Genomic DNA, 20,359 nt, shown 5'->3' with positions numbered 1-20,359 from the left:
ATTATTTCATGCCAAGGTGCCCTTAAAGCAGTTCTTTCTCCTCTCCAATGTGCTTGTTGATTTGTTGATAAGTATTAGTTGTCACTTTTGTACATCGTTACATTGTTTTATTTAAAAAAAGAATGCATGTCATTGTAACAAGTGAAATAACTCCAAGATATATCTTAAAAAGTTTATCTGTCTTCAGACCAATCTCCATCAGATAATCAACGTCAAGGGTTTGGTGTGTGCCCTTTACACATTTCTGTGTACCCTCACAAATTCATTCTGCAAGCTGATTTAATTACATATGGACCTGACTCATTGTTTTTAATAACTACATAATTTTTCTTGATGTTTCATAATTTTTTATCCTTCCTCTACTGAGGGAACTATAGTCTGTGTCTAGTTTTTGCTACTACAGACAATGCTAAATTGATGTACCCTCACGTACTGGTGCTTTTGTTTTTAGTACATAGAATTTCCCAGGTGTGATTGTTGGGTAAAACGGTATATATAGTAAAGTTTTAAATACATGCCCACTGACAGATGAAATGGATAAACAATGTGGTACATATAGACATATATATGTATACATGCACACATACACACACACACAGTGGAATATTATTCAGCCCTTAAAAAGAAAGGGAATTCTGACAAAAGCTGCAACATGGATGAACCTTGAGGACATTATAAGTGAAGTATGACAGTCACAAAAGGACAAATACTACATGATTCTATGCTTTTTAAAATTAAAATATCATTGATATACAATCTTATGAAGGTTTCACATGAACAACATTGTGGTTTCAACATTCACCCATGATCATCGAGTCCTCACCCCGCCCACCCCCCATTGCAGTCACTGTCTATCAGCTTAGTAAGATGCTATAGAATCATTACTTGTCTTCTCTGGGCTATACTGCCTTCCCCATGATCTATCTATATTGTGATTGTGAATTATTGTGCCCCTTAATCCCCTTCTCCCTCCCCACCCACCCTTCCCAACCCCTCCCCTTTGGTTACCACTAGTCCCTTCTTGGAGTCCGTGGGTTTGCTGCTCTTTTGTTCCTTCAGTTTTGTTTTGTTCTTATACTCCACAAATGAATGAAATCATTTGGTACTTGTCTTTCTCTACCTGGTTTATTTCACTGAGCATAATACCTTCTAGCTTCATCTGTGTTGTTGCAAATGGTAGGATTTGTTTTCTTCTTATGGCTGAATAATATTCCATTGTGTATATGTACCACATCTTCTTTATCCATTCATCTATCGATGGACACTTAGGTTGCTTCTGTATCTTGGCTATTATAAATAGCGCTGCAATAAACATAGGGGTGCATATGTCTTTTAAAATCTGGGGTCTTTTTTTCTTTGGGCAAATTCCTAGGAGTGGAACTCCCAGGTCAAATGGTACTTCTATTTGTAGTTTTTTGAGGAACCTCCATATTGCTTTCCACAATGGCTGAACTAATTTACATTCCCACCAGCAGTGTAGGAGGGTTCCCCTATCTCTGCATCCTTGCCAGCATTTGTTGTTTGTCTTTTGGATGCTGGCCATCCTAACTGGTGTGAGGTGGTATCTCATTGTGGTTTTAATTTGCATTTCCCTGATAATTAGCGATGTGGAGCATCTTTTCATGTGCCTGTTGGTCTTCTGAATTTCTTCTTTGGAAAAGTGTCTGTTCAGATGCATGATTCTAATCTTATGAGGTACTTAGGGTAGTTAGATTTAAAGAGACAGAAAGGAGAATGGTGGCTGACTGGGACGGGGCTGGGGAAATGGGGAATTATTGGTTATTGGGGACAGAGTTTCAGTTGTGCAAGAGGATAAAAATTCTTTGGATGGACAGTGATGGTTTCACAACAGTGTGAATGTACTTGATGCCACTGAACTTTATACTTAAAAATGGTTAAGGTGGTCAAGTTTATGTTATTTTACCACAATTTTTGAAAAATAAATAAAAAGTTTTGGATAGTGCCAAGTTGTTATAGGAAAATGAAGTAATTATTTTCCTGCTGGCAGCACATAAGAAAGACTGGGTAATATACACACAAGCTCACTGTATTCTAGGTATTCAAGGCATGAAATATAGAAAGAACACCTTACTCTCCCAAAGGATCACCACTGATCCACTTGACTGAGGCACCTGTAGTCCTGTCAGTGGTCTTTTTGTAGTCGTCATTTGAATAAAAAACCACTCTCTGCACTCAGCTGTTTTTCTTTCTTTTTTTTTTAATTGAAGTATCATTGATATACAATCTTATGTTGGTTTCAAATATACAACACAGGAGTTCAACAGTTACATTATTAAATCCTCACCCCCACTAGTGTATAGTTAACTATCTGTCAACATAGGAAGATGTTACAGAACCATTGACTATATTCTCTATGCTGTACTACCATCCCTGTAACCAACTTATATGATGATTGGGAATTTCTGTGTCCCTTTATCCCCCTCACCTTCCCCACCCACTCACCCCAACCCCTCCCCCATGGTAATCACCAGTTACCTTTTAGTGTCTCTGCCTACTGCTGTTTTGTTCATTTTGTTTTGTTTTTATATTCCACAAATAAGTGAAGTCATATGATATTTGTCTTTCACTGCCTGGCTTCTTTCACTGAGCATAATACCCTCTAGATCCATCCACGTTGTTGTAAATGGCAGGATTTCTTTCTTTTTTTTTTTTTTTTAATAACTGAATAATATTCCGTTGTGTATATGTACATCTTTAGCCATTCACCTACTGATGGACACTTAGGTCGCTTCCATATCTTGGCTATTGTAAATAGTGCTGCGATAAACATAGGGGTGAATGTGTCTTTTTTGAATCAGGGATTTTGTCAGTTGTTCTTCAGACACGTGGAATGACTCAGTTCCCCAGATGACAAGAGAGGGTTTTGTTGGTTTTTGTTTTGTTTTGTTTTGCTTTTTAATGGAAAAGGCTGTCACAGTGTTATCTGCTCGGAAGAATCTGTCTCTGTGTGGTGCATGTCGGTGTCTGGTGTGGCACAGGAATTGCTTCTTCCCGTTGTGTCCTCGGATATTAGACTAATTTCTCTTCCCGCCTTCTTCAGGGGGTCAGACCAACCTTCGCATACCCCAAGGCACTGTGGGCCAAGTCATGCTGGATGATCGGGCTTATCTGGTCCGCTGGGAATACTCGTACAGCAGCTGGACCCTCTTTACCTGTGAGATTGAAATGCTGCTTCATGTTGTTTCTACTGCAGGTGAGGTCAGCTTTGGGAGACATCACTATGGGGAAGGAAAATGGACATACTTGGAGGATTTGAAGGATAAACAAAGAATTCAGAACTGTCCAGCCTGAGATTAGAGTAACTTGTTTATCTGGGTCTCAGAGACCTTTCAGTGATCTTAGAGGGGTTGTTTCCCATGAGGTCACAGGCTTTCTTTCCCCTCAGATGTGATTCAGCACTGCCAGCGGGTCAGACCCATCATTGACCTGGTCCATAAGGTCATCAGCGCAGACCTTTCCATAGCAGACTGCCTCCTGCCTATCACGTCCCGCATCTACATGCTGCTGCAGCGGTGCGTCTCTGGGCCCACGCCCACTCGTCAGAGTCTGCACCTGTTCCGGGGTGGGAAGCCCTCGAGTGATGCTTGTCACCAGCTGAGGGTTTTCCTGTTTTTACATCCCTGCTGATAGGAGGGACTTGGGAAGAGATAAGTGGAGAATATTTGGGATAGAGCACGTTGTATCGTTCACTGTCCTGAGTATAGTGCCTGTTCTCCAACTTAGGTTAACAACAGTGATTTCCCCCCCTGTTGATGTCATTGCTTCTTGTGTCAATTGCTTGACTGTTTTGGCTGCCCGGAACCCAGCAAAGGTGAGACCCTAAGCCTTCCTCCTAACAGCCAAAAAACGTTGCACTTGGGGTATACCTGAAGGCACGTGAACATTTGATTGTGCTTCTCCTTTCTCAGGTCTGGACTGACCTTCGTCACACAGGCTTTTTACCATTTGTGGCCCACCAGGCTTCCAGTATGTGTCAGATGATCAGGTGAGCCAGCTCTTGGGGTGGGTAGAGTATATTCCCTGGCAGTACCATATACATTTCAGGTCTAGACTAACTTCATTAGTTTTAAAGAAGCTTCTCTTTGCTGTTTACTATGTCTTCTTCTTGCCTGTTTAGCCCTCTGACCAAAAGTAGGAGAGATGAGTGAGGACAAGGCAAAGCAAATGATGGGACTTGGGACACAGAGGCTGCTCTCTTCTTAGGCCAGTGCTGGTGGCTCCCAGTCTGTAAAGCTTGAGAGACAGAGAGGTGGTGGCTCTCATCCCGCAGCAACCACCTTAGGTACTTGGGAGTTACCTTTCCAGCCTAGAGAATCCAGAGGGTCTGGACCCGGAGGCCTGGCTTCCTTCTCTTAAGCCATAGTCACTCTGTGCCTTTCCTTGTTTCATGGCTACTCGAGATTGCCTGGTAGACCAGCTGTTAATATATAGGCTCTATCTTATTACCCAAGCATTCCCTCATTGCTCTCTCTCGCTTATAAGAGGAGGACATTTTTCTGACTTTTTTTTGGTTTATTTATTTGGTTCTTCACTTTAAACCTCTTAAGGTTGTACATTAATAAAAAATGTTCTCAATGTTCACCCTGTGTATAAAATTGCCTAGATTTGATTAATTCCTTTGCAGAGCTTTCCTATTTTGTACTCAAGCCATCTAGACAGTAATAAGAACGCTCTGTGATTGAATTTCATTGAAGCTTTGAAATCATTGCATCATTTTCTTCCCTCTGCCTGTCTTGTCTTTTCCCAGTGCTGAGGGGATGAATGCTGGAGGGTATGGAAACCTCTTGATGGACAGTGAACAGCCCCAGGGCGAGTATGGGGTCACTGTTGCCTTTCTGCGCTTGATCACCACTCTTGTCAAGGTAAAATCTGGTCAGACAGAATCATCTGAAGTAGTTCCCCTGCCTCCTGCCATTGTGGTCATCTTGTCTGTAGGTAGAACAGCTGTCCTCAAGTTAATGGGTATGGCAGTTTCTGTGTACTGAGTATTTACTATGGGCCGGGTTCCATAGTAGGTGCTCTTTCTGTGTTAATTTATTTACTACTCAGAGCCAGTGTGGTGATTGTAGTGACTATCAAGTTATTTCGACTGTCGCCCAGGGTATAATACATATATTTTGTGTCACATCCCAGTATACACATATGTGTATTATACTTCTGAAGCACTACTCTTATTATGCAGGATCTGCTCGGATGTTTTAAGCTAATCTCACAATTCACTAATGGGTCACAACTCAGTTTGAAAAATAATGGTGTAGTGTGGATTTTGGAGTCAGTCAGAATTCAGGTGGACTGCTTACTAGCTGCATGACTGTGGGCAAATACTGGATTTTTCAGAACCTTTGTAAAATTGGAGTGATAAATGATCTCTGCCTCATGGAGCTGTTGAGAGGGGAAAAGCCCTCCATGTATTTCCTGCCTGCAGGAGTCAATTAGTGAATGCTTACAGAGATAGAAACAGTCCTATAGAGAAAGCGATATAGATAAAGATGTTAATATATAAAGAACGCATTCCCAGTTTTAAGGTAAGGAAGCTAATGTTAACCAGTAATATGAGGACAAAGAATTTTGAGTATCTTAATCTTCTTTCTGGTTTCCTGGTGATGTCGTAGAGTTTAGGGGGGTGCTTTTGGAGTAAATCTCTAATAACCACGTGATTTTTCCTTAAATGGCATAGGCCCTCACAGGCATGGTTTCTTGTAGGGGCAGCTTGGTAGCACCCAGAGCCAAGGGCTGGTGCCCTGTGTCATGTTTGTGCTGAAGGAGATGCTTCCCAGCTACCACAAGTGGCGCTATAACTCCCACGGCGTGAGAGAGCAGATCGGTAAGGAAAGCCTGGGCAAGAAGAGCTGAGGGATTCCTGGCTCCCCGGAGATCTGCCCTTTTCCTGGGCTAAGGGTCATCACGCAAGGCCATCACATTCCTGTCTTTTCCGGAGTCCAGGTTGCCTGATCCTGGAGCTGATCCACGCAATACTGAACTTGTGCCATGAGACAGACTTGCATAGCAGGTAGGAGGGACGTGATTTCGGGGGCTTGATGCTCCAGGGTGCTGCCACTCCCCCAGGGAAGACACGGGCTTCTGCTGGGCAGTGCCATCTTGTTCTCCCGGAGAGCTCGCTGTGGTTGAGCCCAGAGCTCAGAAGTCTTGAGGTTCTGATTTGCTTCCCACTGGACTGTTTATCCTTCCTCCCTGTAGGGCGAGAGGAGCAATTGAAGTGGGAATGCTGTTGTTTCCGATGAGGCTGTATGCGTGTACACACAAACCAGCCTTTTATGATCTTTATGAAAGTTATGCCTGTTCTTTGGAAAATAATTAGTGCAAATTGCCCTTCATAAACCTTTTTCCCAGAGATGACTAAGTTAGTCTGTATTCCACTGGTTTTTTCCTCTGCTTGTAGTAACTGCTCTGAAATTTCCTTCCCATGCCACTACATACCAGTCTGTCTTGTTTTAGTGGTTCTGTGCATTCCACTGTGTGGGTTAATCATGATTCATTTCATTAAACATACCCATTAACTGATGGACATTTAGATCATTTTTCAGGGTGGTTTTCAAGATCAGATCTGTTTAAGGAAAGTGACTAGAGTACCTTCACCTGGCAAAAAGGGCTGGTCTGTGTTACTGATGCCCAGTTGTTAGGTTTGGACGGCACCCTTTTCTTCCAGTAAAACACCTGGTGGCTCCCTAATAACTCAGAATACATGTCTTCCAGTCACACCCCCAGCTTGCAGTCTCTCTGCATCTGCAGCCTGGCCTATACAGAAGCAGGACAGACCGTTATCAATATCATGGGCATTGGTGTGGATACCATCGACATGGTGATGGCCGCGCAGCCTCGCAGGTAGGGCTCACTCCCCACTTTCTCCCATTTTTATTGTGCCTGCATGTTCTAAGAACCCTGGTTTAAGTTAACATGTGATAGCTTTTTCAAGACAACCTTGCTCTTCGTAGGACCTAGCCTTTCTATAACCTAGTGGCTGATGTATGTAGCCTGGCACATAGTGAAAGGAGTTGATTGGTCCTCCTCTTTCCTAGTTTGGACTGGGGCTTCTAACAGAGGCTGTTGAACTCTGGGATTATTGTTGGAATCTAATTCATGAGAGCACATATGTTGTGAATGAAGTCATTTGTCTGAATCAACTTTGGTTTCCATTTGGCACCCTAGTGATGGGGCAGAGGGCAAGGGGCAGGGCCAGCTGCTCATCAAGACAGTGAAACTGGCATTCTCCGTCACCAACAATGTTATTCGGCTGAAACCTCCTTCTAACGTGGTGTCCCCCCTGGAACAGGCTCTCACACAACATGGTATGTATTTCTCCTCCAGTCAGCAGCATTTCTGACCATAAGTACTTCCTTCAGGCTGTTTTTAAAGGGCAGCAGTATCTTTTCTGATGAACTCCCTAAGGAAATGTGGGGATGATCGCCAGCTCCCATCCTGGACTTAGAAACAAGAGGGCTGGACGTCATACTTCATTTCTGCCTCTTACTAATGGCAGAGAGTACTTAATGCACGTGGGGTCACACTGCCCTGGTTCACATTTGGCTCCAGCCAGCTCTGTGACCTTGGGTACATTATTAGACAACTCTGCCTCAGGTTTCTTGTCTCTAAAATAATAATAGTTCTTACATTATGAGTTTATAATGAAGATTACATTAGTACCTGTAAAACTTGGAGAGAAATTCCTGGTACCTGCCAACTTTTGCGTGTTGCTATTTTTTTTACCTTAAACTGCCCATTTCATCTCTTTGGTTCCTGGGTTCCTCATTTTTAAGTGGTGTTTGTATAATGTCCAAGAGAGACTCAAGGTGAATCATTTGGGGATTTTTATCATTTGCATTTCAGTACAGTGCTTCAACATGATGTCTTTTTCTAACCTACTTGTTAAAAAACTACCTCTTTCTTCAAAATGTATCTCTTTCTGCTTTTAATTAATTGGAATGAGCTCTTTACTTCCACATCCTGCCTCTGCCCTGGGCTACTGACAAGAGAATGATACGGCCACCTGGGTTCACACTGGCCCTCCAAGTACCTGAGGAGAAAGTCCCTCACATATATGAGCCTTTGTTATCAGAAGCCTCTCAACAGCTTGAATGAGGCTCACTTGGTGTCTGAACAGCTTTTTGTGCTTCTTCAGGTGCCCACGGGAACAACCTGATTGCTGTTCTTGCCAAATACATCTACCACAAACACGACCCTGCTTTGCCACGTCTTGCCATCCAGCTGCTGAAGCGTCTGGCCACGGTAGGATCCCGCTTAACCAACCAGAGCCCTGGAGACCTGACTTGGTGCTGGAGACTGCCCTTGCCCTCTCCCAAGAGAAGCAGCTGACTCGGACTTCTCTCTCAACGTGATGGACGAATTGTGTCTTATGAGGGTTTTTTCCCCTGATTACAAAAAGCATACATACTCATTTAAAAAATATTTCCTAAATGTTACAGTTAAGTGTAACAGAAAGTTGAGGTGCCCTGTGATCCCCTTGTTCCAAGAATCCATATGAGCTGGTTGGTGCACATTGCTCCAGATTTCTTTTTATCTGTGGTTATGTGTTAAAGGTGTTTGGGTGTGTGCTTTTGTTCTGTACAAAAGTAGAATCTGCTATACACACTGTTCCTCGACTAGCTTTCTTGACTTAACACGTTGCAAGTGCTTCCTTACGGTGTACTCTCTTTGATGCCCTAGAACGGATGCTCGTAATTTATTTGGGCTATTTTCTATCTTTCACTACTATAAACAGTGCTGCAGTGAACATTATCCAGAGAACTCTGTAAACTTTTGTTTATTCCTAAAATTTGGTAGATATCGGTGACCATTTTAGTTTTTATTAGACATTTCCAAATTGTCCTCCAGAAAGGATTATAATAGTTTATATTCTTAACATCAAATCTTGTATCCTTGCCACAGTGGCTTCATCAGTTTTTTAATCTTTGTCAATCTGATAGGCAATACTACCTTATTTTTTACTTTGCATTTATTTAACCATGAGAGGAGTTGTGCATCTTTTATGTTCATCACCATTTATTTATTTCTTCTGGGACTTCATGGGCGTCCTCTGCTGTAGTTTGGGGTGATACTCCTTTTGACCTGCCAGAGCTGTGTTGGATGTTTCCTGTTCTGCCCATTTTTTGAGAGCTCTTCAGAATTCCCTTTTGCAGGAGCCTGTCGAGGTTTTTCTGCAAGTAGAGCTCTAAGCCCATGTGTTCTGGCCTCTACAGGTGGCCCCCATGTCAGTGTATGCCTGCCTGGGCAATGATGCAGCTGCCATTCGCGATGCCTTCCTGAGGCGGCTGCGGGGCAAGACTGAGGACATGCGCATCAAAGTCATGATCCTGGAATTCCTCACAGTTGCAGTAGAGACTCAGCCTGGCCTTATTGAACTGTTTCTGAATCTTGAGGTGAAGGATGGCAATGACGGCTCCAAGGTGAGCCTGCGCCTGGGATGAAGCTGGGAGATGGCTCGCTGGTAGGCGGGTACTGGGCTCCGCAGGTGCAGGTGCTGGCAGCAGCTGTGGGGCTGAGTGCTCGCTGCCCCCATGCAGGAATTTAGCCTCGGGGAATGGAGCTGTCTCCACGCGGTGCTAGCGCTGATTGATTCCCAGCAGCAGGACTGCTACTTGTGCTCGCCCCTGCTGCATCGCGCAGCCATCGCCTTTCTGCACGCCCTGTGGCAGGACCGTCGGGACAGTGCCATGCTGGTCCTCAGAACCAAGTAAGGCTGACTCCAGGGCTTATTTGCCTCCAAGACTTGTCTGTAAAATGGGAGTAACGGTAGTTCCTGTCTTAGAGGCTTCCTGTGGCAGCTCACTGAGCATGTGCATCAAAAGGGCTTGGTGCCTGATGCAGTGCGGAGGAGCCTCACTTAGTGTCATCTTTAAGGTAAAGACGTGTTTACCTCAAGAAGTTGCCGCTGTTTGTAACCTTCAAAACGCGTTGAGAAACAGTAGGCTCAGATAAGAGTGGCTTGCTAATCACTGAGCTCCGCGAAACACCCTTCTCTTGGAGCCTGTTTGCAAAGGGAAGGGGTGTCAGAGACGCTAAACATGGGACTGTTGCCCTTCCTGCCCTCCCAATCCCTTCTTTTTGAGACTTTTGGAGATGTGCCAGTGGAATGAACCAGTGGAATTTTCACTGGGCAGCTCCCTCACATAAAATTGTAGGTCTTAAAGGAAAACATAATTGTATCTATGGAATCCTTTATGTCTGTGTAGGAGCAGGTGAGCCCTGAGACATGTTAGGATTGGGACTGGTAACCAATGGAGGAATAACCATCAGAGGGAGGTGGAGAGATGAGAAAGGACTGTGAAAGGGTGTATGATTGCCAGCACACATGTGTTTTCTTTTTAGACCCAAGTTTTGGGAGAATTTGACCAGTCCGCTATTCGGAACCCTCTCTCCTCCTTCAGAAATGTCTGAGGTAAGCTGTGTGGTGGTCGGAACAGTGACTGGAAGTCCCTGGGAGGAAAGGCTGGGCTGTGAGACTGAGGTGTAGGCACTGGTTCCTCCACTAAATAGCCAGAACGTGTTCTTCCCTGAACTTGTTCCTCAGAGGAGTGCCTGCTTGCTTTCTCACTGACGCCTTGCTCTGGGAAGGAGAGCGGCAGGCCCTGCTCTCTGTGGATGGCTCCGTGGTCTTCTTGACTCACTCGGAGACACCATGGACCTGACCCTTCTGCTTTTGCAAGTCCAGTGCCCATTCACATTCGATAGGGAGTCTGCTTTCTTCTGTTTTAATTACTGGGTTCCTGTTCTGTTCTAGGAGGCGGGGGGACACCAGGGAAGAGGTTCTCTTGACTGGTGTCTGCTCTGCTCTGCCCTCTACAGCCCAGCATCCTGGAAACCTGTGCTCTAGTTATGAAGATCATTTGCTTGGAGATATACTATGTAGTTAAGTGAGTCCTTTCCCCTTTTGAGATTTTAATTAAAAGGTGGGGTGAGGGTGGCCTACCACTGGGTGCATGGCTTCATGAATCAAGGCGGAGGAAAGGGCTGATTTGGAGCCATGTATGGAGGGCTGCTGAGCTGGGTCCCTGGCCAGTCCATTGATGGTATTTATGATTGTCAGAAGAGTTAATTGTGAAGCAAGCTCCACGTATCTGGGATTTTATGGAGGAGGAATCCTGGAAAAGGCTTCAACCTAACCCATTATGTTGAGCAAGAAGTATGAGCCCCACACATTGGAGGTGATCCGGAGCTATCTGCCTTTCAGCCCATGTGAGGTTGCTTTCTCTGCCTCAGCAAGGCTCTGTGCCCATCACGTTCCCATCTGCTTTCAAGATCTAACTGTAGGTTTTGTTTTTTCTTGACACCCTAGGGGCTCACTGGACCAGTCATTAAAAGACGCACTCAAGAAATTTTCCAGTGAGAAGCGTTTCACCTACTGGTCAGGATACGTCAAGTCCTTGGCGGTTCACACGGCTGGTATGGAGGGCAGCAGCTGCACTTCCTTGGTAGAGTATCAGATGCTGGTCTCCGCCTGGAGGATGCTTCTCATCATCGCCACCAGTCATGTAAGACCCTCCTGGAGTGAGTTTGCCCCTTGGCTTCCTCACAGCCATGTGCTGGTTTGCCTAGCAGATGCAGCCCTTTGGGATAAAGACTAAGTCAGGGTTTTCCTCTGAGACCTAAAATGTCAACAGGTTCTGTGCCCAAAAAAGGGGGTTAGCATGGGGTGTTGGAGGGTATTGGGTCCAAGAAGAGACCCCTAGGAAAAGTGCTGAGAAGTAATTTAAAATCCATTCATTCATCCATCAAAGGCTCCTGTAGCTAACTTATGTGGTCTTGGGCAGGTCTTAGGGACCTCTTCCTCCACCACCCACCTCTCACCCATGTGTGTAACTGCCGCCTTGTGCCCTGTGCACGCTGGTAAATATTTGTCAGCTAGTCAGTAGGCAGCTGAAACAGCCACTGCAGCACCCTCTCTAGTGAGCAGTTTGCCTTCATTGGCTCTAGAAACTGCATTTCCTGGTCTTAGAAAAAGAATAGAAGCCATTGTCTCTGCACTGTGTCTACTGAGAGTTGGTTTTTGTAAAGCAAGTGAACATTTGAGAAGAGTTGGCAGTTTTAAGGACTTGGTGTTGAACTGTTCTTCCCCGGGGAGAACATTAATATCTTGACTTCATTAATAAGTTCAGCTGGATAGATGTCCCTTCTTCAAACACACTCTTCCATCTTTTGTGAGTGGCTCCCGTCTTCCCTGGTGCCAGACCGCCCCACAGCCTCGGGGCTTAGCTGTGGCACAGTGGTTGTGGGCCCCTGAGACTGCACACACACCAAATGGCTCAGCCATCTTCGGGAATGGTTGATTCTCTAGGGAACAACCTGAGTGTCATCTGCCTTTTAGGCCCTAGTGAGGCAGCAGTTCTTAAATTGTATCTCTGCAGATCCCACCATCCTCTTCTCAGGAAACCTATTTGGTTAAATCCAGGATATTGACCACATTCATTCATTTAGTGGGTATTAATGGAATGCTCACCATGTGCCAGCTGCTGGGGATACAACAGTAAGGCAGATAAGGTAGATAAGGTCTTTGATCTCATGAAAAGTGTCCTGGGAGAGAGGAAAAATATGAACAAATTCACAAAGAAGCACAGTTTCAGATTATAATTCACTGTGCAGGAAGTGATCAGGATGCTATAGTAGCATATGCTGAAGTAGAACAGGAGGAGTCAGGGAGGCCCTCTCTGAGAAGGTGTCCACTCCGAGACCTGAATGTGTGAGAGAGGCTTCCCGGCGGATTGCCTATGGGAAAGAGCCGGCGGATGGAGTCATAAGTGCAGGGGTCCAGAAGTGGACAAGAGTTTCGTATGTTCAAGGAGGAAGAAGGTGGCCATTAGGGCTGGAGTAAAGTGAGTACAAATGGGGGTGGTCCCGAGATCGTTTGGACCCAATCCTGTGGGGCCTCCCAGTCCCGGTTGAGCAGTTTGTATGTGCAGGGTACCGGGAAGCCTTCGAAGGGTCCGAGCAGAGGATGGGCATCGCAGGGAAGAGGTGAGCCTGGCTTGATTCTGGCCGTGTCTGAGGGTGGGCACAGAAGCAGCGGGGCCCTCGAGCCCCGTATTAGTCAGGAAGACAGTGACTTATCAATGACTAATTCCTCAACAGAGGACCCCATGTTTCTTTGCCTCTAAAGTCTGGGAAACCTTCCCAACTAACATTTTTTTCTGTTCTTTGCAGGCAGAGATAATGCACCTGACTGACTCTGCAGTGCGTCACCAGCTGTTTCTTGATGTGCTTGATGGGACCAAAGCATTAGTAAGTGTGTCTGGGAGATTTCACATTCCTCCCTTGGAGAAGTCAAAAAGCAGCTCACGCACCTGTAGCTGCATAAGTGGTCAGGTCAAAGGGCTCAGTTGGCCTGCGAGGCCTGAGGCCGCAGTGAGGAGGCAGAGGCCTGCTGCTGCCATGCCAGCCCCTGGTCCCTTCTCACTGTCCCACCCTTGAGCTCACTGCTGGGAAGGAAAGGCGTAAGGCCAAAAGGTGCCCTGTGGGTGGAGCGTGAATCTGCCAGTCGTGTCAGCCCGCAGGAAGCCTGACTTCTAACTGGACTGTTGTCTCTTCAGCTCCTAGTCCCAGCCTCAGTGAACTGCCTCCATCTCGGCTCCATGATGTGCACTCTGCTGCTTATCCTCCTCCGGCAGTGGAAGAGGTGAGCACCATGCCAGGAAGGCGGCCTGTGGCTAGTGCTGCCCCTTGGGGCCTGCTGCTCCTCTTTACTGCCCTTTCTCTCACCTTCCTGGAGGGGAGAAAGTGGGCATGAAATGGGTTAGCTTTCCGTCCCTGGGACCAGGACTGACACAGCAAGTGTGTGAGGCAGGCTGCCCAGTGTGCGTCCCAAGATGGAGCAAGGGGAGCCTATGGCTTTTACATGAGGTGTGTTCTCCACTCCTTTGCTACCCCATGTTACTCCCAGAGAGTTAGGTTCTGTGGATGAAATCCTTGGGCCCTTGACGGCGATCCTGGAGGGAGTGCTACAGGCAGACCAGCAACTTATGGAGAAGACCAAGGCCAAGGTGTTCGCAGCCTTCATCACAGTGTTGCAGATGAAGGAGATGAAAGGTGAGGGGCAGTGGAGTGCGGGCAGCGATCCCCCAGCCCTGCTGGGGGCCAGCCTGGGTAGGGCTTCATCCAGCCTAGAGCTGGACATTACTCCTTTGGGGGTTGAGATTTCAGTCTTGCAACTCTTATTTTCAAGAAAACTCTTTATCTTCCTTCCCTCTTTCTCCTCCCCTCTCATGGGACAGAGACTCTTCCTGCCTGGGAAGGAGGTCTTGTTGTGCAACAAGAGTTAGCATGGTGAGTGTGACGGTGTCCTCTCCCTGTCTGCTTTGCAGTGAGTGACATCCCTCAGTACTCCCAGCTGGTGCTCAATGTCTGCGAAACCCTCCAAGAAGAGGTGATTGCTCTCTTTGACCAAACCCGACACAGCTTGGCATCAGGCAGTGCCACAGAAGACAAGGACAGCATGGAGACTGATGACTGCTTCCGGCCCCAGCACAAAGACCAGCGTGATGGGGTGAGGGGGTGCCCTGGGAAGAGGTGTGTCCTTCCCATGTGCATCCAGAAAATCTGGACTGCCTGCTTGCCTGCTTTGTGCCAGGCCCTGGAGTGATTAGTGGGCAAGACAGATAATCACTGCTCTTAATGGAGTCCATGGCCTAGCAGAGAGTTAAAAAATCAGAGACCGCAGAGAAGTGTCAGAAGACCATTGTGGCGAGTCTTGTGCATCAGAAATACAGGGGGAATGTACAACTTGGGGTTCTCACCTAATCTAGGGGCTCAGTGAGAAAGTGTCTTTTAAGCAGTGACTTAAAAGCATTGGTAGAGTCGGGCAGGCAAAGGGACGGGGGGAGATTCGGGCAGCGAGAACAGCATGTGGTGAGCTGTTGGTAATAGTCACCTGAGTCCCTGAAGAAATGCTGGTGTGAGTGAAGATGCAGTGAGCCCTGGAGAGGTGACTGGCAGCCTTGACAGCGTTTTTGAGCTGGTTCCCACGTGACATAGGACGCGGTACAAGGATGTTACACAAGGGAGAGAAGTGATCATATTTGTACGCCAGAAAGATCACTCTGGATACATATATAGAACAGTGTTTTCAAACTGGGTCATGACCTATTAGTGGGTCTTGAAATGAGCTCATTTGTTTACAACTGGCATTTTTTTAATGAAGTAGAATAAAGTGTGAAATGCCAGCAAGCTGTGCAGGGTGTAAGGGTAGGTACTGTTTGATGAACATACATACGTGTACATGGAGACACAAAGTGAACAGCATTTACTACTATGGGTCATGGTCAAAAGTAAGTTTGAAAGGCCACAGTGTAAAAGAGTCAATTAGCGAAGATGTGGAGAGGTTGGAGAAGGACCATTAGGAGTCGATAGCAAGAGGGGCAGCCACTCCAGCTCTGTTCAGAGGCGGCGGGTGAGTGACCGGATGTGAGACTGGCAGTAGCACTGGGTTGGCGGCCACTCGGGTGAAGGGCATGGAGGGCCAAGGACCATCCTGGAGGGGCAGCTGCTCCCTGGGAGGGGTGGGGGAGTGGAGCAGGAGTGGGAGAGCTCACGTCAGTTTCAGACCAGCTCATTTGGAGTGTGTGCCCAGGTGAGCCAGCCCCACCCTGGCTGCCCTCCCCCAGGCCCTGTTTCCATTCCTTTACCCATCTCTGTCCCTGGGCCCCAGCAGGTGTGTGTCCTGGGCCTGCACCTGGCTAAGGAACTGTGTGAGGTTGATGAGGATGGTGACTCGTGGCTGCAGGTGACCCGCAGGCTCCCCGTCCTGCCCACCCTTTTCACCACCCTGGAGGTGAGCCTGCGCATGAAGCAGAACCTGCATTTCACTGAGGCAGCGCTGCACCTGCTCCTCACTCTGGCTCGCACCCAGCAGGTAGGAGGCAAGCCGGAGGGCACTGGGGAGCCTCTTGGCTTGTGCTGGGCAGGTTCAGGAACTGCCTGCGATTGTCCCAGAAGCTCTGGGCTAGCCTGAGAGCCTCACCTGTCCCTGGATGCAGTGGCCAAAGGGGCAGGTTCCAGGAGTGGTGGAGCCAGATAGTTTCTCATTTCACGGCTTTCTCTCCCAGGGAGCCATGGCAATAGCTGGAGCTGGCATCACCCAGAGCATTTGTTTGCCTCTCCTGAGCATATACCAGCTGAGCACCAATGGCACGACACAGGTGAGGACCAGGGGGGCCTGGATTGGCCAAACTGGAGTTCCCGTAGGACAGCACTCCCACCCCTTGGTTCTTCACTTGCCCCAGAAATCGCTCTACTTAGTGGCTTATCCACAGTGTGCCAGTGGTATGACCCCCCTGACCTACGGCAAGAGAAACTCACACAGCTAGTTGGTGGCGGACCTGAGTCCGGAGCCCGGGATTCTTTTATCTGCCCAGTGCTCTTTCCTTGTACCCACTGGCCTCAGGCCCATCTGGCCTTGCCGCTCTCCAGGCCGTGGCTGTGTCCATTCCACGGGGTTTTCTTTAAGCAGCCAGGCTGCCTTAGCTGCTGGGTTGCAAGGAGGCCCTGGTGTACCTGTCAGCTAGTGACCTAGGCACCCTGTCCTGATCCTGTCTGCTGTTTACTTCTTAGACCCCTAGTGCCTCTCGGAAGTCCCTGGATGCCCCCTCCTGGCCTGGGGTCTACCGCCTGTCCATGTCTCTGATGGAGCGCCTCCTAAAAACTCTGCGCTACAACTTTCTGACAGAGGCCCTGGACTTCGTGGGTGTTCACCAGGAGCGGACCTTACAGGTGAGGGGCTGCCGGCACTGCCAGGGGCTCAGGGTCAAAGGGGGTCTGGGCCATTTAGTGCTTGGGAGGTGTCAGTGCCCCATTTCTGAGGTGCTCTAAGGACTGCTGGCTGACTGGCCAAGCAGTGCAGCTGCTCTGCTGAGGGGAATGGTCTGGGATCTGTCAGACAGGAAACCTTAGTTGTGACACCAAGCTACCTGTTGTGCCGGTGCCTCAGTGTTTATGTGCCCAGGACCTTTCCTCCCCTCGGGGGCAGGAGCAAGCATGCCAGGTCTGTGAGTCACCCCCATCCTTTCCTATCTCTCCCTCCCAGTGCCTCAATGCTGTAAGGACAGTGCAGAGTCTGGCCTGCCTGGAGGAGGCAGACCACACCGTGGGCTTCATTCTGCAGCTGTCCAACTTCATGAAGGAATGGCACTTCCACCTGCCTCAGCTCATGCGGGATGTCCAGGTGGGGTCTTAGGCATGGTTTCTTGGAGGAGTCTGGGAAAATGCTTGGGGACCAGAGTTAGCGGGCACTCTGGGGCATTGCCAGTGAGCTGCAGGCCCCCTCCTGGTACCCTGGCTCTGCTTAGGGAGCACAGGTTTGGTTTCATGTTGTTTCCTCTGCAGCTAATTTTCCACTGCAGAGGGCAGCCTTGTAGGTTAAGAACTTGGGCTCTTTTGGTTGGACCTTGGTTCACATCCCTGAGGAACAGGCTCGAAGCAGGGAACCAGCTGGGGAAGAGGGGGCAGGGGTAGAACACAGGTTCTGGAGTCAGACAAGCGTATGTCATTTGTGTGACCTTCATCAGGTCACTTCTCCTTTCTTTAAGCCTTTTTCTTCTGTAAAATGAGGAAATAATCCCCATCTTACGTATTAGGACTGACCTTACACTGTGCCAGGCACCCAGCTAGGTCCCAGGGAAAGAGTCCAGGCATCTGCTGACCCAGAGTTGCAGGCATGTGCACGTGGCAGCTGTGAGAACCTAAGCTAAAGAATGGGCTTGGCGAGTGAGGCGCGCTGGGGTCACGCAGGGGCCCGCTGCCCTGGTCCAGGCAGCTGGCTGGGGCTGCTGCTGAGGAACCCACCGCTTGCTCCCTGTGTTTGCTCCAGGTAAACCTAGGCTACTTGTGCCAGGCCTGCACCTCCCTCCTGCACAGCCGCAAGATGCTGCAGCACTACTTGCAGGTACTGAGCGCCTGCCTGCTGTGGCTGCTGGGGATCCCGCACCCTGGCTTCTCTGTTCTCCGCCTGTTTCTTGTCTCTCCCCCAGAACAAAAATGGAGATGGTATCCCCTCAGCTATTGCCCCCCGAGTTCAGCGGCCACTCACAGCTGCCCCTGCGACCCCCTTCTGCTCTTCCTCGTCTAAGCAACTCACTGGTGACACAGAGGCCTCAGGGCAGCGAGCCTTACCCACGGTCCAGTATGGACTCCTCAAGATCCTCAGCAGGACCCTGGCGGCCCTGCGCCACTTCACCCCGGATGTCTGCCAGATCCTGCTGGATCAGGTACAGGCCGCCACCAGTGGACCCCAGCAGTAAGCCCTGGAGGTTCTGCTGGGTCCCAGTAGGCCCTAGATGCTCTCATCTTGCCTTACAGTCCCTGGACCTTGCTGAATACAACTTCCTATTTGCCCTGAGCTTTACCACTCCTACCTTTGACTCTGAAGTGGCCCCCTCCTTCGGGACCCTTCTGGCCACAGTGAATGTAGCCCTGAACATGCTTGGAGAGGTGAGTTGGGTGCTGTAGGCCCCTGGCCCTTCAACCCCAGGCTTTCTCCAAGCCCACCACTTCCTGGCTATGTCCTCCGCACGTTACCTAGCCTTCCTGAGCCCGCCTCTCCTTATGAGTAAGAACGGTGAGGCCTACCGATGGGAATTCCTGTGGGGAGTACAGGGTGTACCTATCTAGGTGGCTCAGCGTGGGGCCTGCTGGTGGGAAGCTCTAGTGAGCGGGAGCTGTCACTCTTACCTTGTTTCCCTTCCTCCAGCTGGACAAGAAAAAAGAGCCCCTCACGCAGGCTGTGGGGCTCAGCACACAGGCAGAAGGAACCAGGACGCTGAAGTAAGGAAGCCAGCCCTCCTGGAATTCGATCTGGGGCTGGGCCTACCTCACACCTGCCAGCTTTGCTCTGCACTCTGCAGCGGTGCCAAAAACCTGCCCTTCTCCCAGGTCCCTCCTGATGTTTACCATGGAGAACTGCTTCTACCTGCTCATCTCCCAGGCAGTGCGTTACCTCAGGGACCCGGCTGTGCATCCCCGGGACAAACAGCGGATGAAGCAGGAGCTCAGCTCAGAGCTGGTATGGAAGGATAGAGGGCCCTGACTGGAGTGGGTGGGGCTGATGGGGAGAGTCCCTGGGGCCCCTGCCTGGCCCCCAGTGGGGCACACAGGGCCTCATCAAGCTGCTGTTTCTCTCACAGAGCACACTCCTCTCCAGCCTCTCACGCTACTTCCGTCGGGGGGCACCCAGCTCCCCTGCTGCTGGTGTCCTCCCCTCACCTCAGGGCAAGTCCACCTCTCTCTCCAAGGCCAGCCCTGAGAGTCAGGAGCCTCTGGTCCAGCTCGTGCAGGCCTTTGTCCGACATGTGCAAAGATAGGGTGGTGCCTGCCGCCCGTCTACCACTCTCACCGCACTGCAAGGCAGCCCGGGCAGCAGGGGCGCTGCTGGTCTGCTGGGGCCTGTCTGTGACTGAGAGCAGCTCCTGTCACCTCTCCCCACAGTAACCCTGACTCCAGCCACTTGTCTGCTGGCATATTTTTGTAATAATAGATCAAGAGGTCCACAGCAGGGGCAGGGAGCCGCGAGTCTGCTCTGCTCACGTCTCATGTTCAAGATGCCCCAGAGGGGTGGGCCTCTTCTCTGACCATTCCCCACAGTACTTGACCCTGGCCCAGGGTCACGTGCAGCCAGGAGAAGCTGTACACATGGGTTAGAAAATCTGTTTCCCATGCCCTGTTCTTGCAGTTTTTTGGTAATACTGTGGTCTATTTATACAAACATTAAAATACTGTTTATAGACAATTCCAAAGCCCTGGAATGACTAGCCAGCTCTCAGAGCATCCAGCAAGTTCTCTTTGGCTGTGGGGTGGGAAGGGAGGTTTGGGGCCCGCAGGATATGTATCAACAGTTGGCTCTCTAACACCTCTGTTAATGTTCTTGGGGAGGGGGACACTGTCAGTTTCCCTTGGCCAGGCCAGGTCTGGTCCTCCATTCCTGCCACACACTTGTGTTCACCAGCTGTCTGAGCCTATGGTCACCTATAGCCTTTCTTGAATCGCTGCCCCTCCTTCCCTTCCCTCCCTTCAAGGCCCCAGCAGGGGGACCTGCTGGCCTTTGGCCTCCTCAGGACTTAACCGGAGTGCTGGGCCCCACTAATGAGCCTTAATCTAAGACCTGCCTTGTAGCCCAAAGCCACAACGTGAAGTTTCTAGAACCAGACTGACCTGAGCTAGTGTCTCTGCATGGCCACTTGCCAGTTACAGAGCCTTGAGGAGGTAACTGTCTTTTCAATCTCTGCTTTGCTCATCTGTGAGGCTGACGTGGGAATGCGTGAGTGGCCTGGCTCAGTGCCGGCTGCTGGAAGCACCGACAGCTACTGATGACTTAAACTTAACA

The 20,359-nt window shown here is 49.0% G+C and overlaps 1 protein-coding gene across 3 annotated transcripts in view; it reads left to right on the top strand.

Annotated features, from left to right (window-relative positions):
* Nucleotides 1-19,765, top strand: part of NUP188 (nucleoporin 188) — a 47,595-nt gene extending 27,830 nt beyond the window's left edge. For 2 of the 3 annotated variants that reach the window (XM_037007968.2, XM_037007970.2), the window contains exons 16-44: nucleotides 3,062-3,214; nucleotides 3,407-3,533; nucleotides 3,745-3,832; nucleotides 3,930-4,006; nucleotides 4,769-4,883; nucleotides 5,725-5,845; nucleotides 5,965-6,031; nucleotides 6,736-6,864; nucleotides 7,189-7,328; nucleotides 8,159-8,265; nucleotides 9,237-9,443; nucleotides 9,561-9,730; nucleotides 10,366-10,435; nucleotides 10,843-10,910; nucleotides 11,333-11,528; nucleotides 13,195-13,272; nucleotides 13,581-13,666; nucleotides 13,931-14,076; nucleotides 14,352-14,533; nucleotides 15,695-15,898; nucleotides 16,092-16,184; nucleotides 16,597-16,755; nucleotides 17,069-17,206; nucleotides 17,852-17,926; nucleotides 18,012-18,248; nucleotides 18,340-18,471; nucleotides 18,731-18,804; nucleotides 18,913-19,042; nucleotides 19,164-19,765. In XM_037007968.2, the coding sequence (XP_036863863.2) occupies nucleotides 3,062-3,214; nucleotides 3,407-3,533; nucleotides 3,745-3,832; nucleotides 3,930-4,006; nucleotides 4,769-4,883; nucleotides 5,725-5,845; nucleotides 5,965-6,031; nucleotides 6,736-6,864; nucleotides 7,189-7,328; nucleotides 8,159-8,265; nucleotides 9,237-9,443; nucleotides 9,561-9,730; nucleotides 10,366-10,435; nucleotides 10,843-10,910; nucleotides 11,333-11,528; nucleotides 13,195-13,272; nucleotides 13,581-13,666; nucleotides 13,931-14,076; nucleotides 14,352-14,533; nucleotides 15,695-15,898; nucleotides 16,092-16,184; nucleotides 16,597-16,755; nucleotides 17,069-17,206; nucleotides 17,852-17,926; nucleotides 18,012-18,248; nucleotides 18,340-18,471; nucleotides 18,731-18,804; nucleotides 18,913-19,042; nucleotides 19,164-19,340 (3,746 nt within the window). In that variant the 3' untranslated portion in view covers nucleotides 19,341-19,765. The remainder of the gene's footprint in view (nucleotides 1-3,061; nucleotides 3,215-3,406; nucleotides 3,534-3,744; nucleotides 3,833-3,929; nucleotides 4,007-4,768; nucleotides 4,884-5,724; nucleotides 5,846-5,964; nucleotides 6,032-6,735; nucleotides 6,865-7,188; nucleotides 7,329-8,158; nucleotides 8,266-9,236; nucleotides 9,444-9,560; nucleotides 9,731-10,365; nucleotides 10,436-10,842; nucleotides 10,911-11,332; nucleotides 11,529-13,194; nucleotides 13,273-13,580; nucleotides 13,667-13,930; nucleotides 14,077-14,351; nucleotides 14,534-15,694; nucleotides 15,899-16,091; nucleotides 16,185-16,596; nucleotides 16,756-17,068; nucleotides 17,207-17,851; nucleotides 17,927-18,011; nucleotides 18,249-18,339; nucleotides 18,472-18,730; nucleotides 18,805-18,912; nucleotides 19,043-19,163) is intronic. The other variant, XM_037007969.2, reaches the window with a different exon arrangement.
* Nucleotides 19,766-20,359: the final 594 nt, after the last annotated feature.

The sequence above is a fragment of the Manis javanica genome, chromosome 2 (genome assembly GCF_040802235.1).
Source record: "Manis javanica isolate MJ-LG chromosome 2, MJ_LKY, whole genome shotgun sequence".
Taxonomy (NCBI): domain Eukaryota; kingdom Metazoa; phylum Chordata; class Mammalia; order Pholidota; family Manidae; genus Manis; species Manis javanica.
Note: the sequence above shows the minus strand (reverse complement) of the source record. Positions and strands in the feature narration are given on the sequence as shown.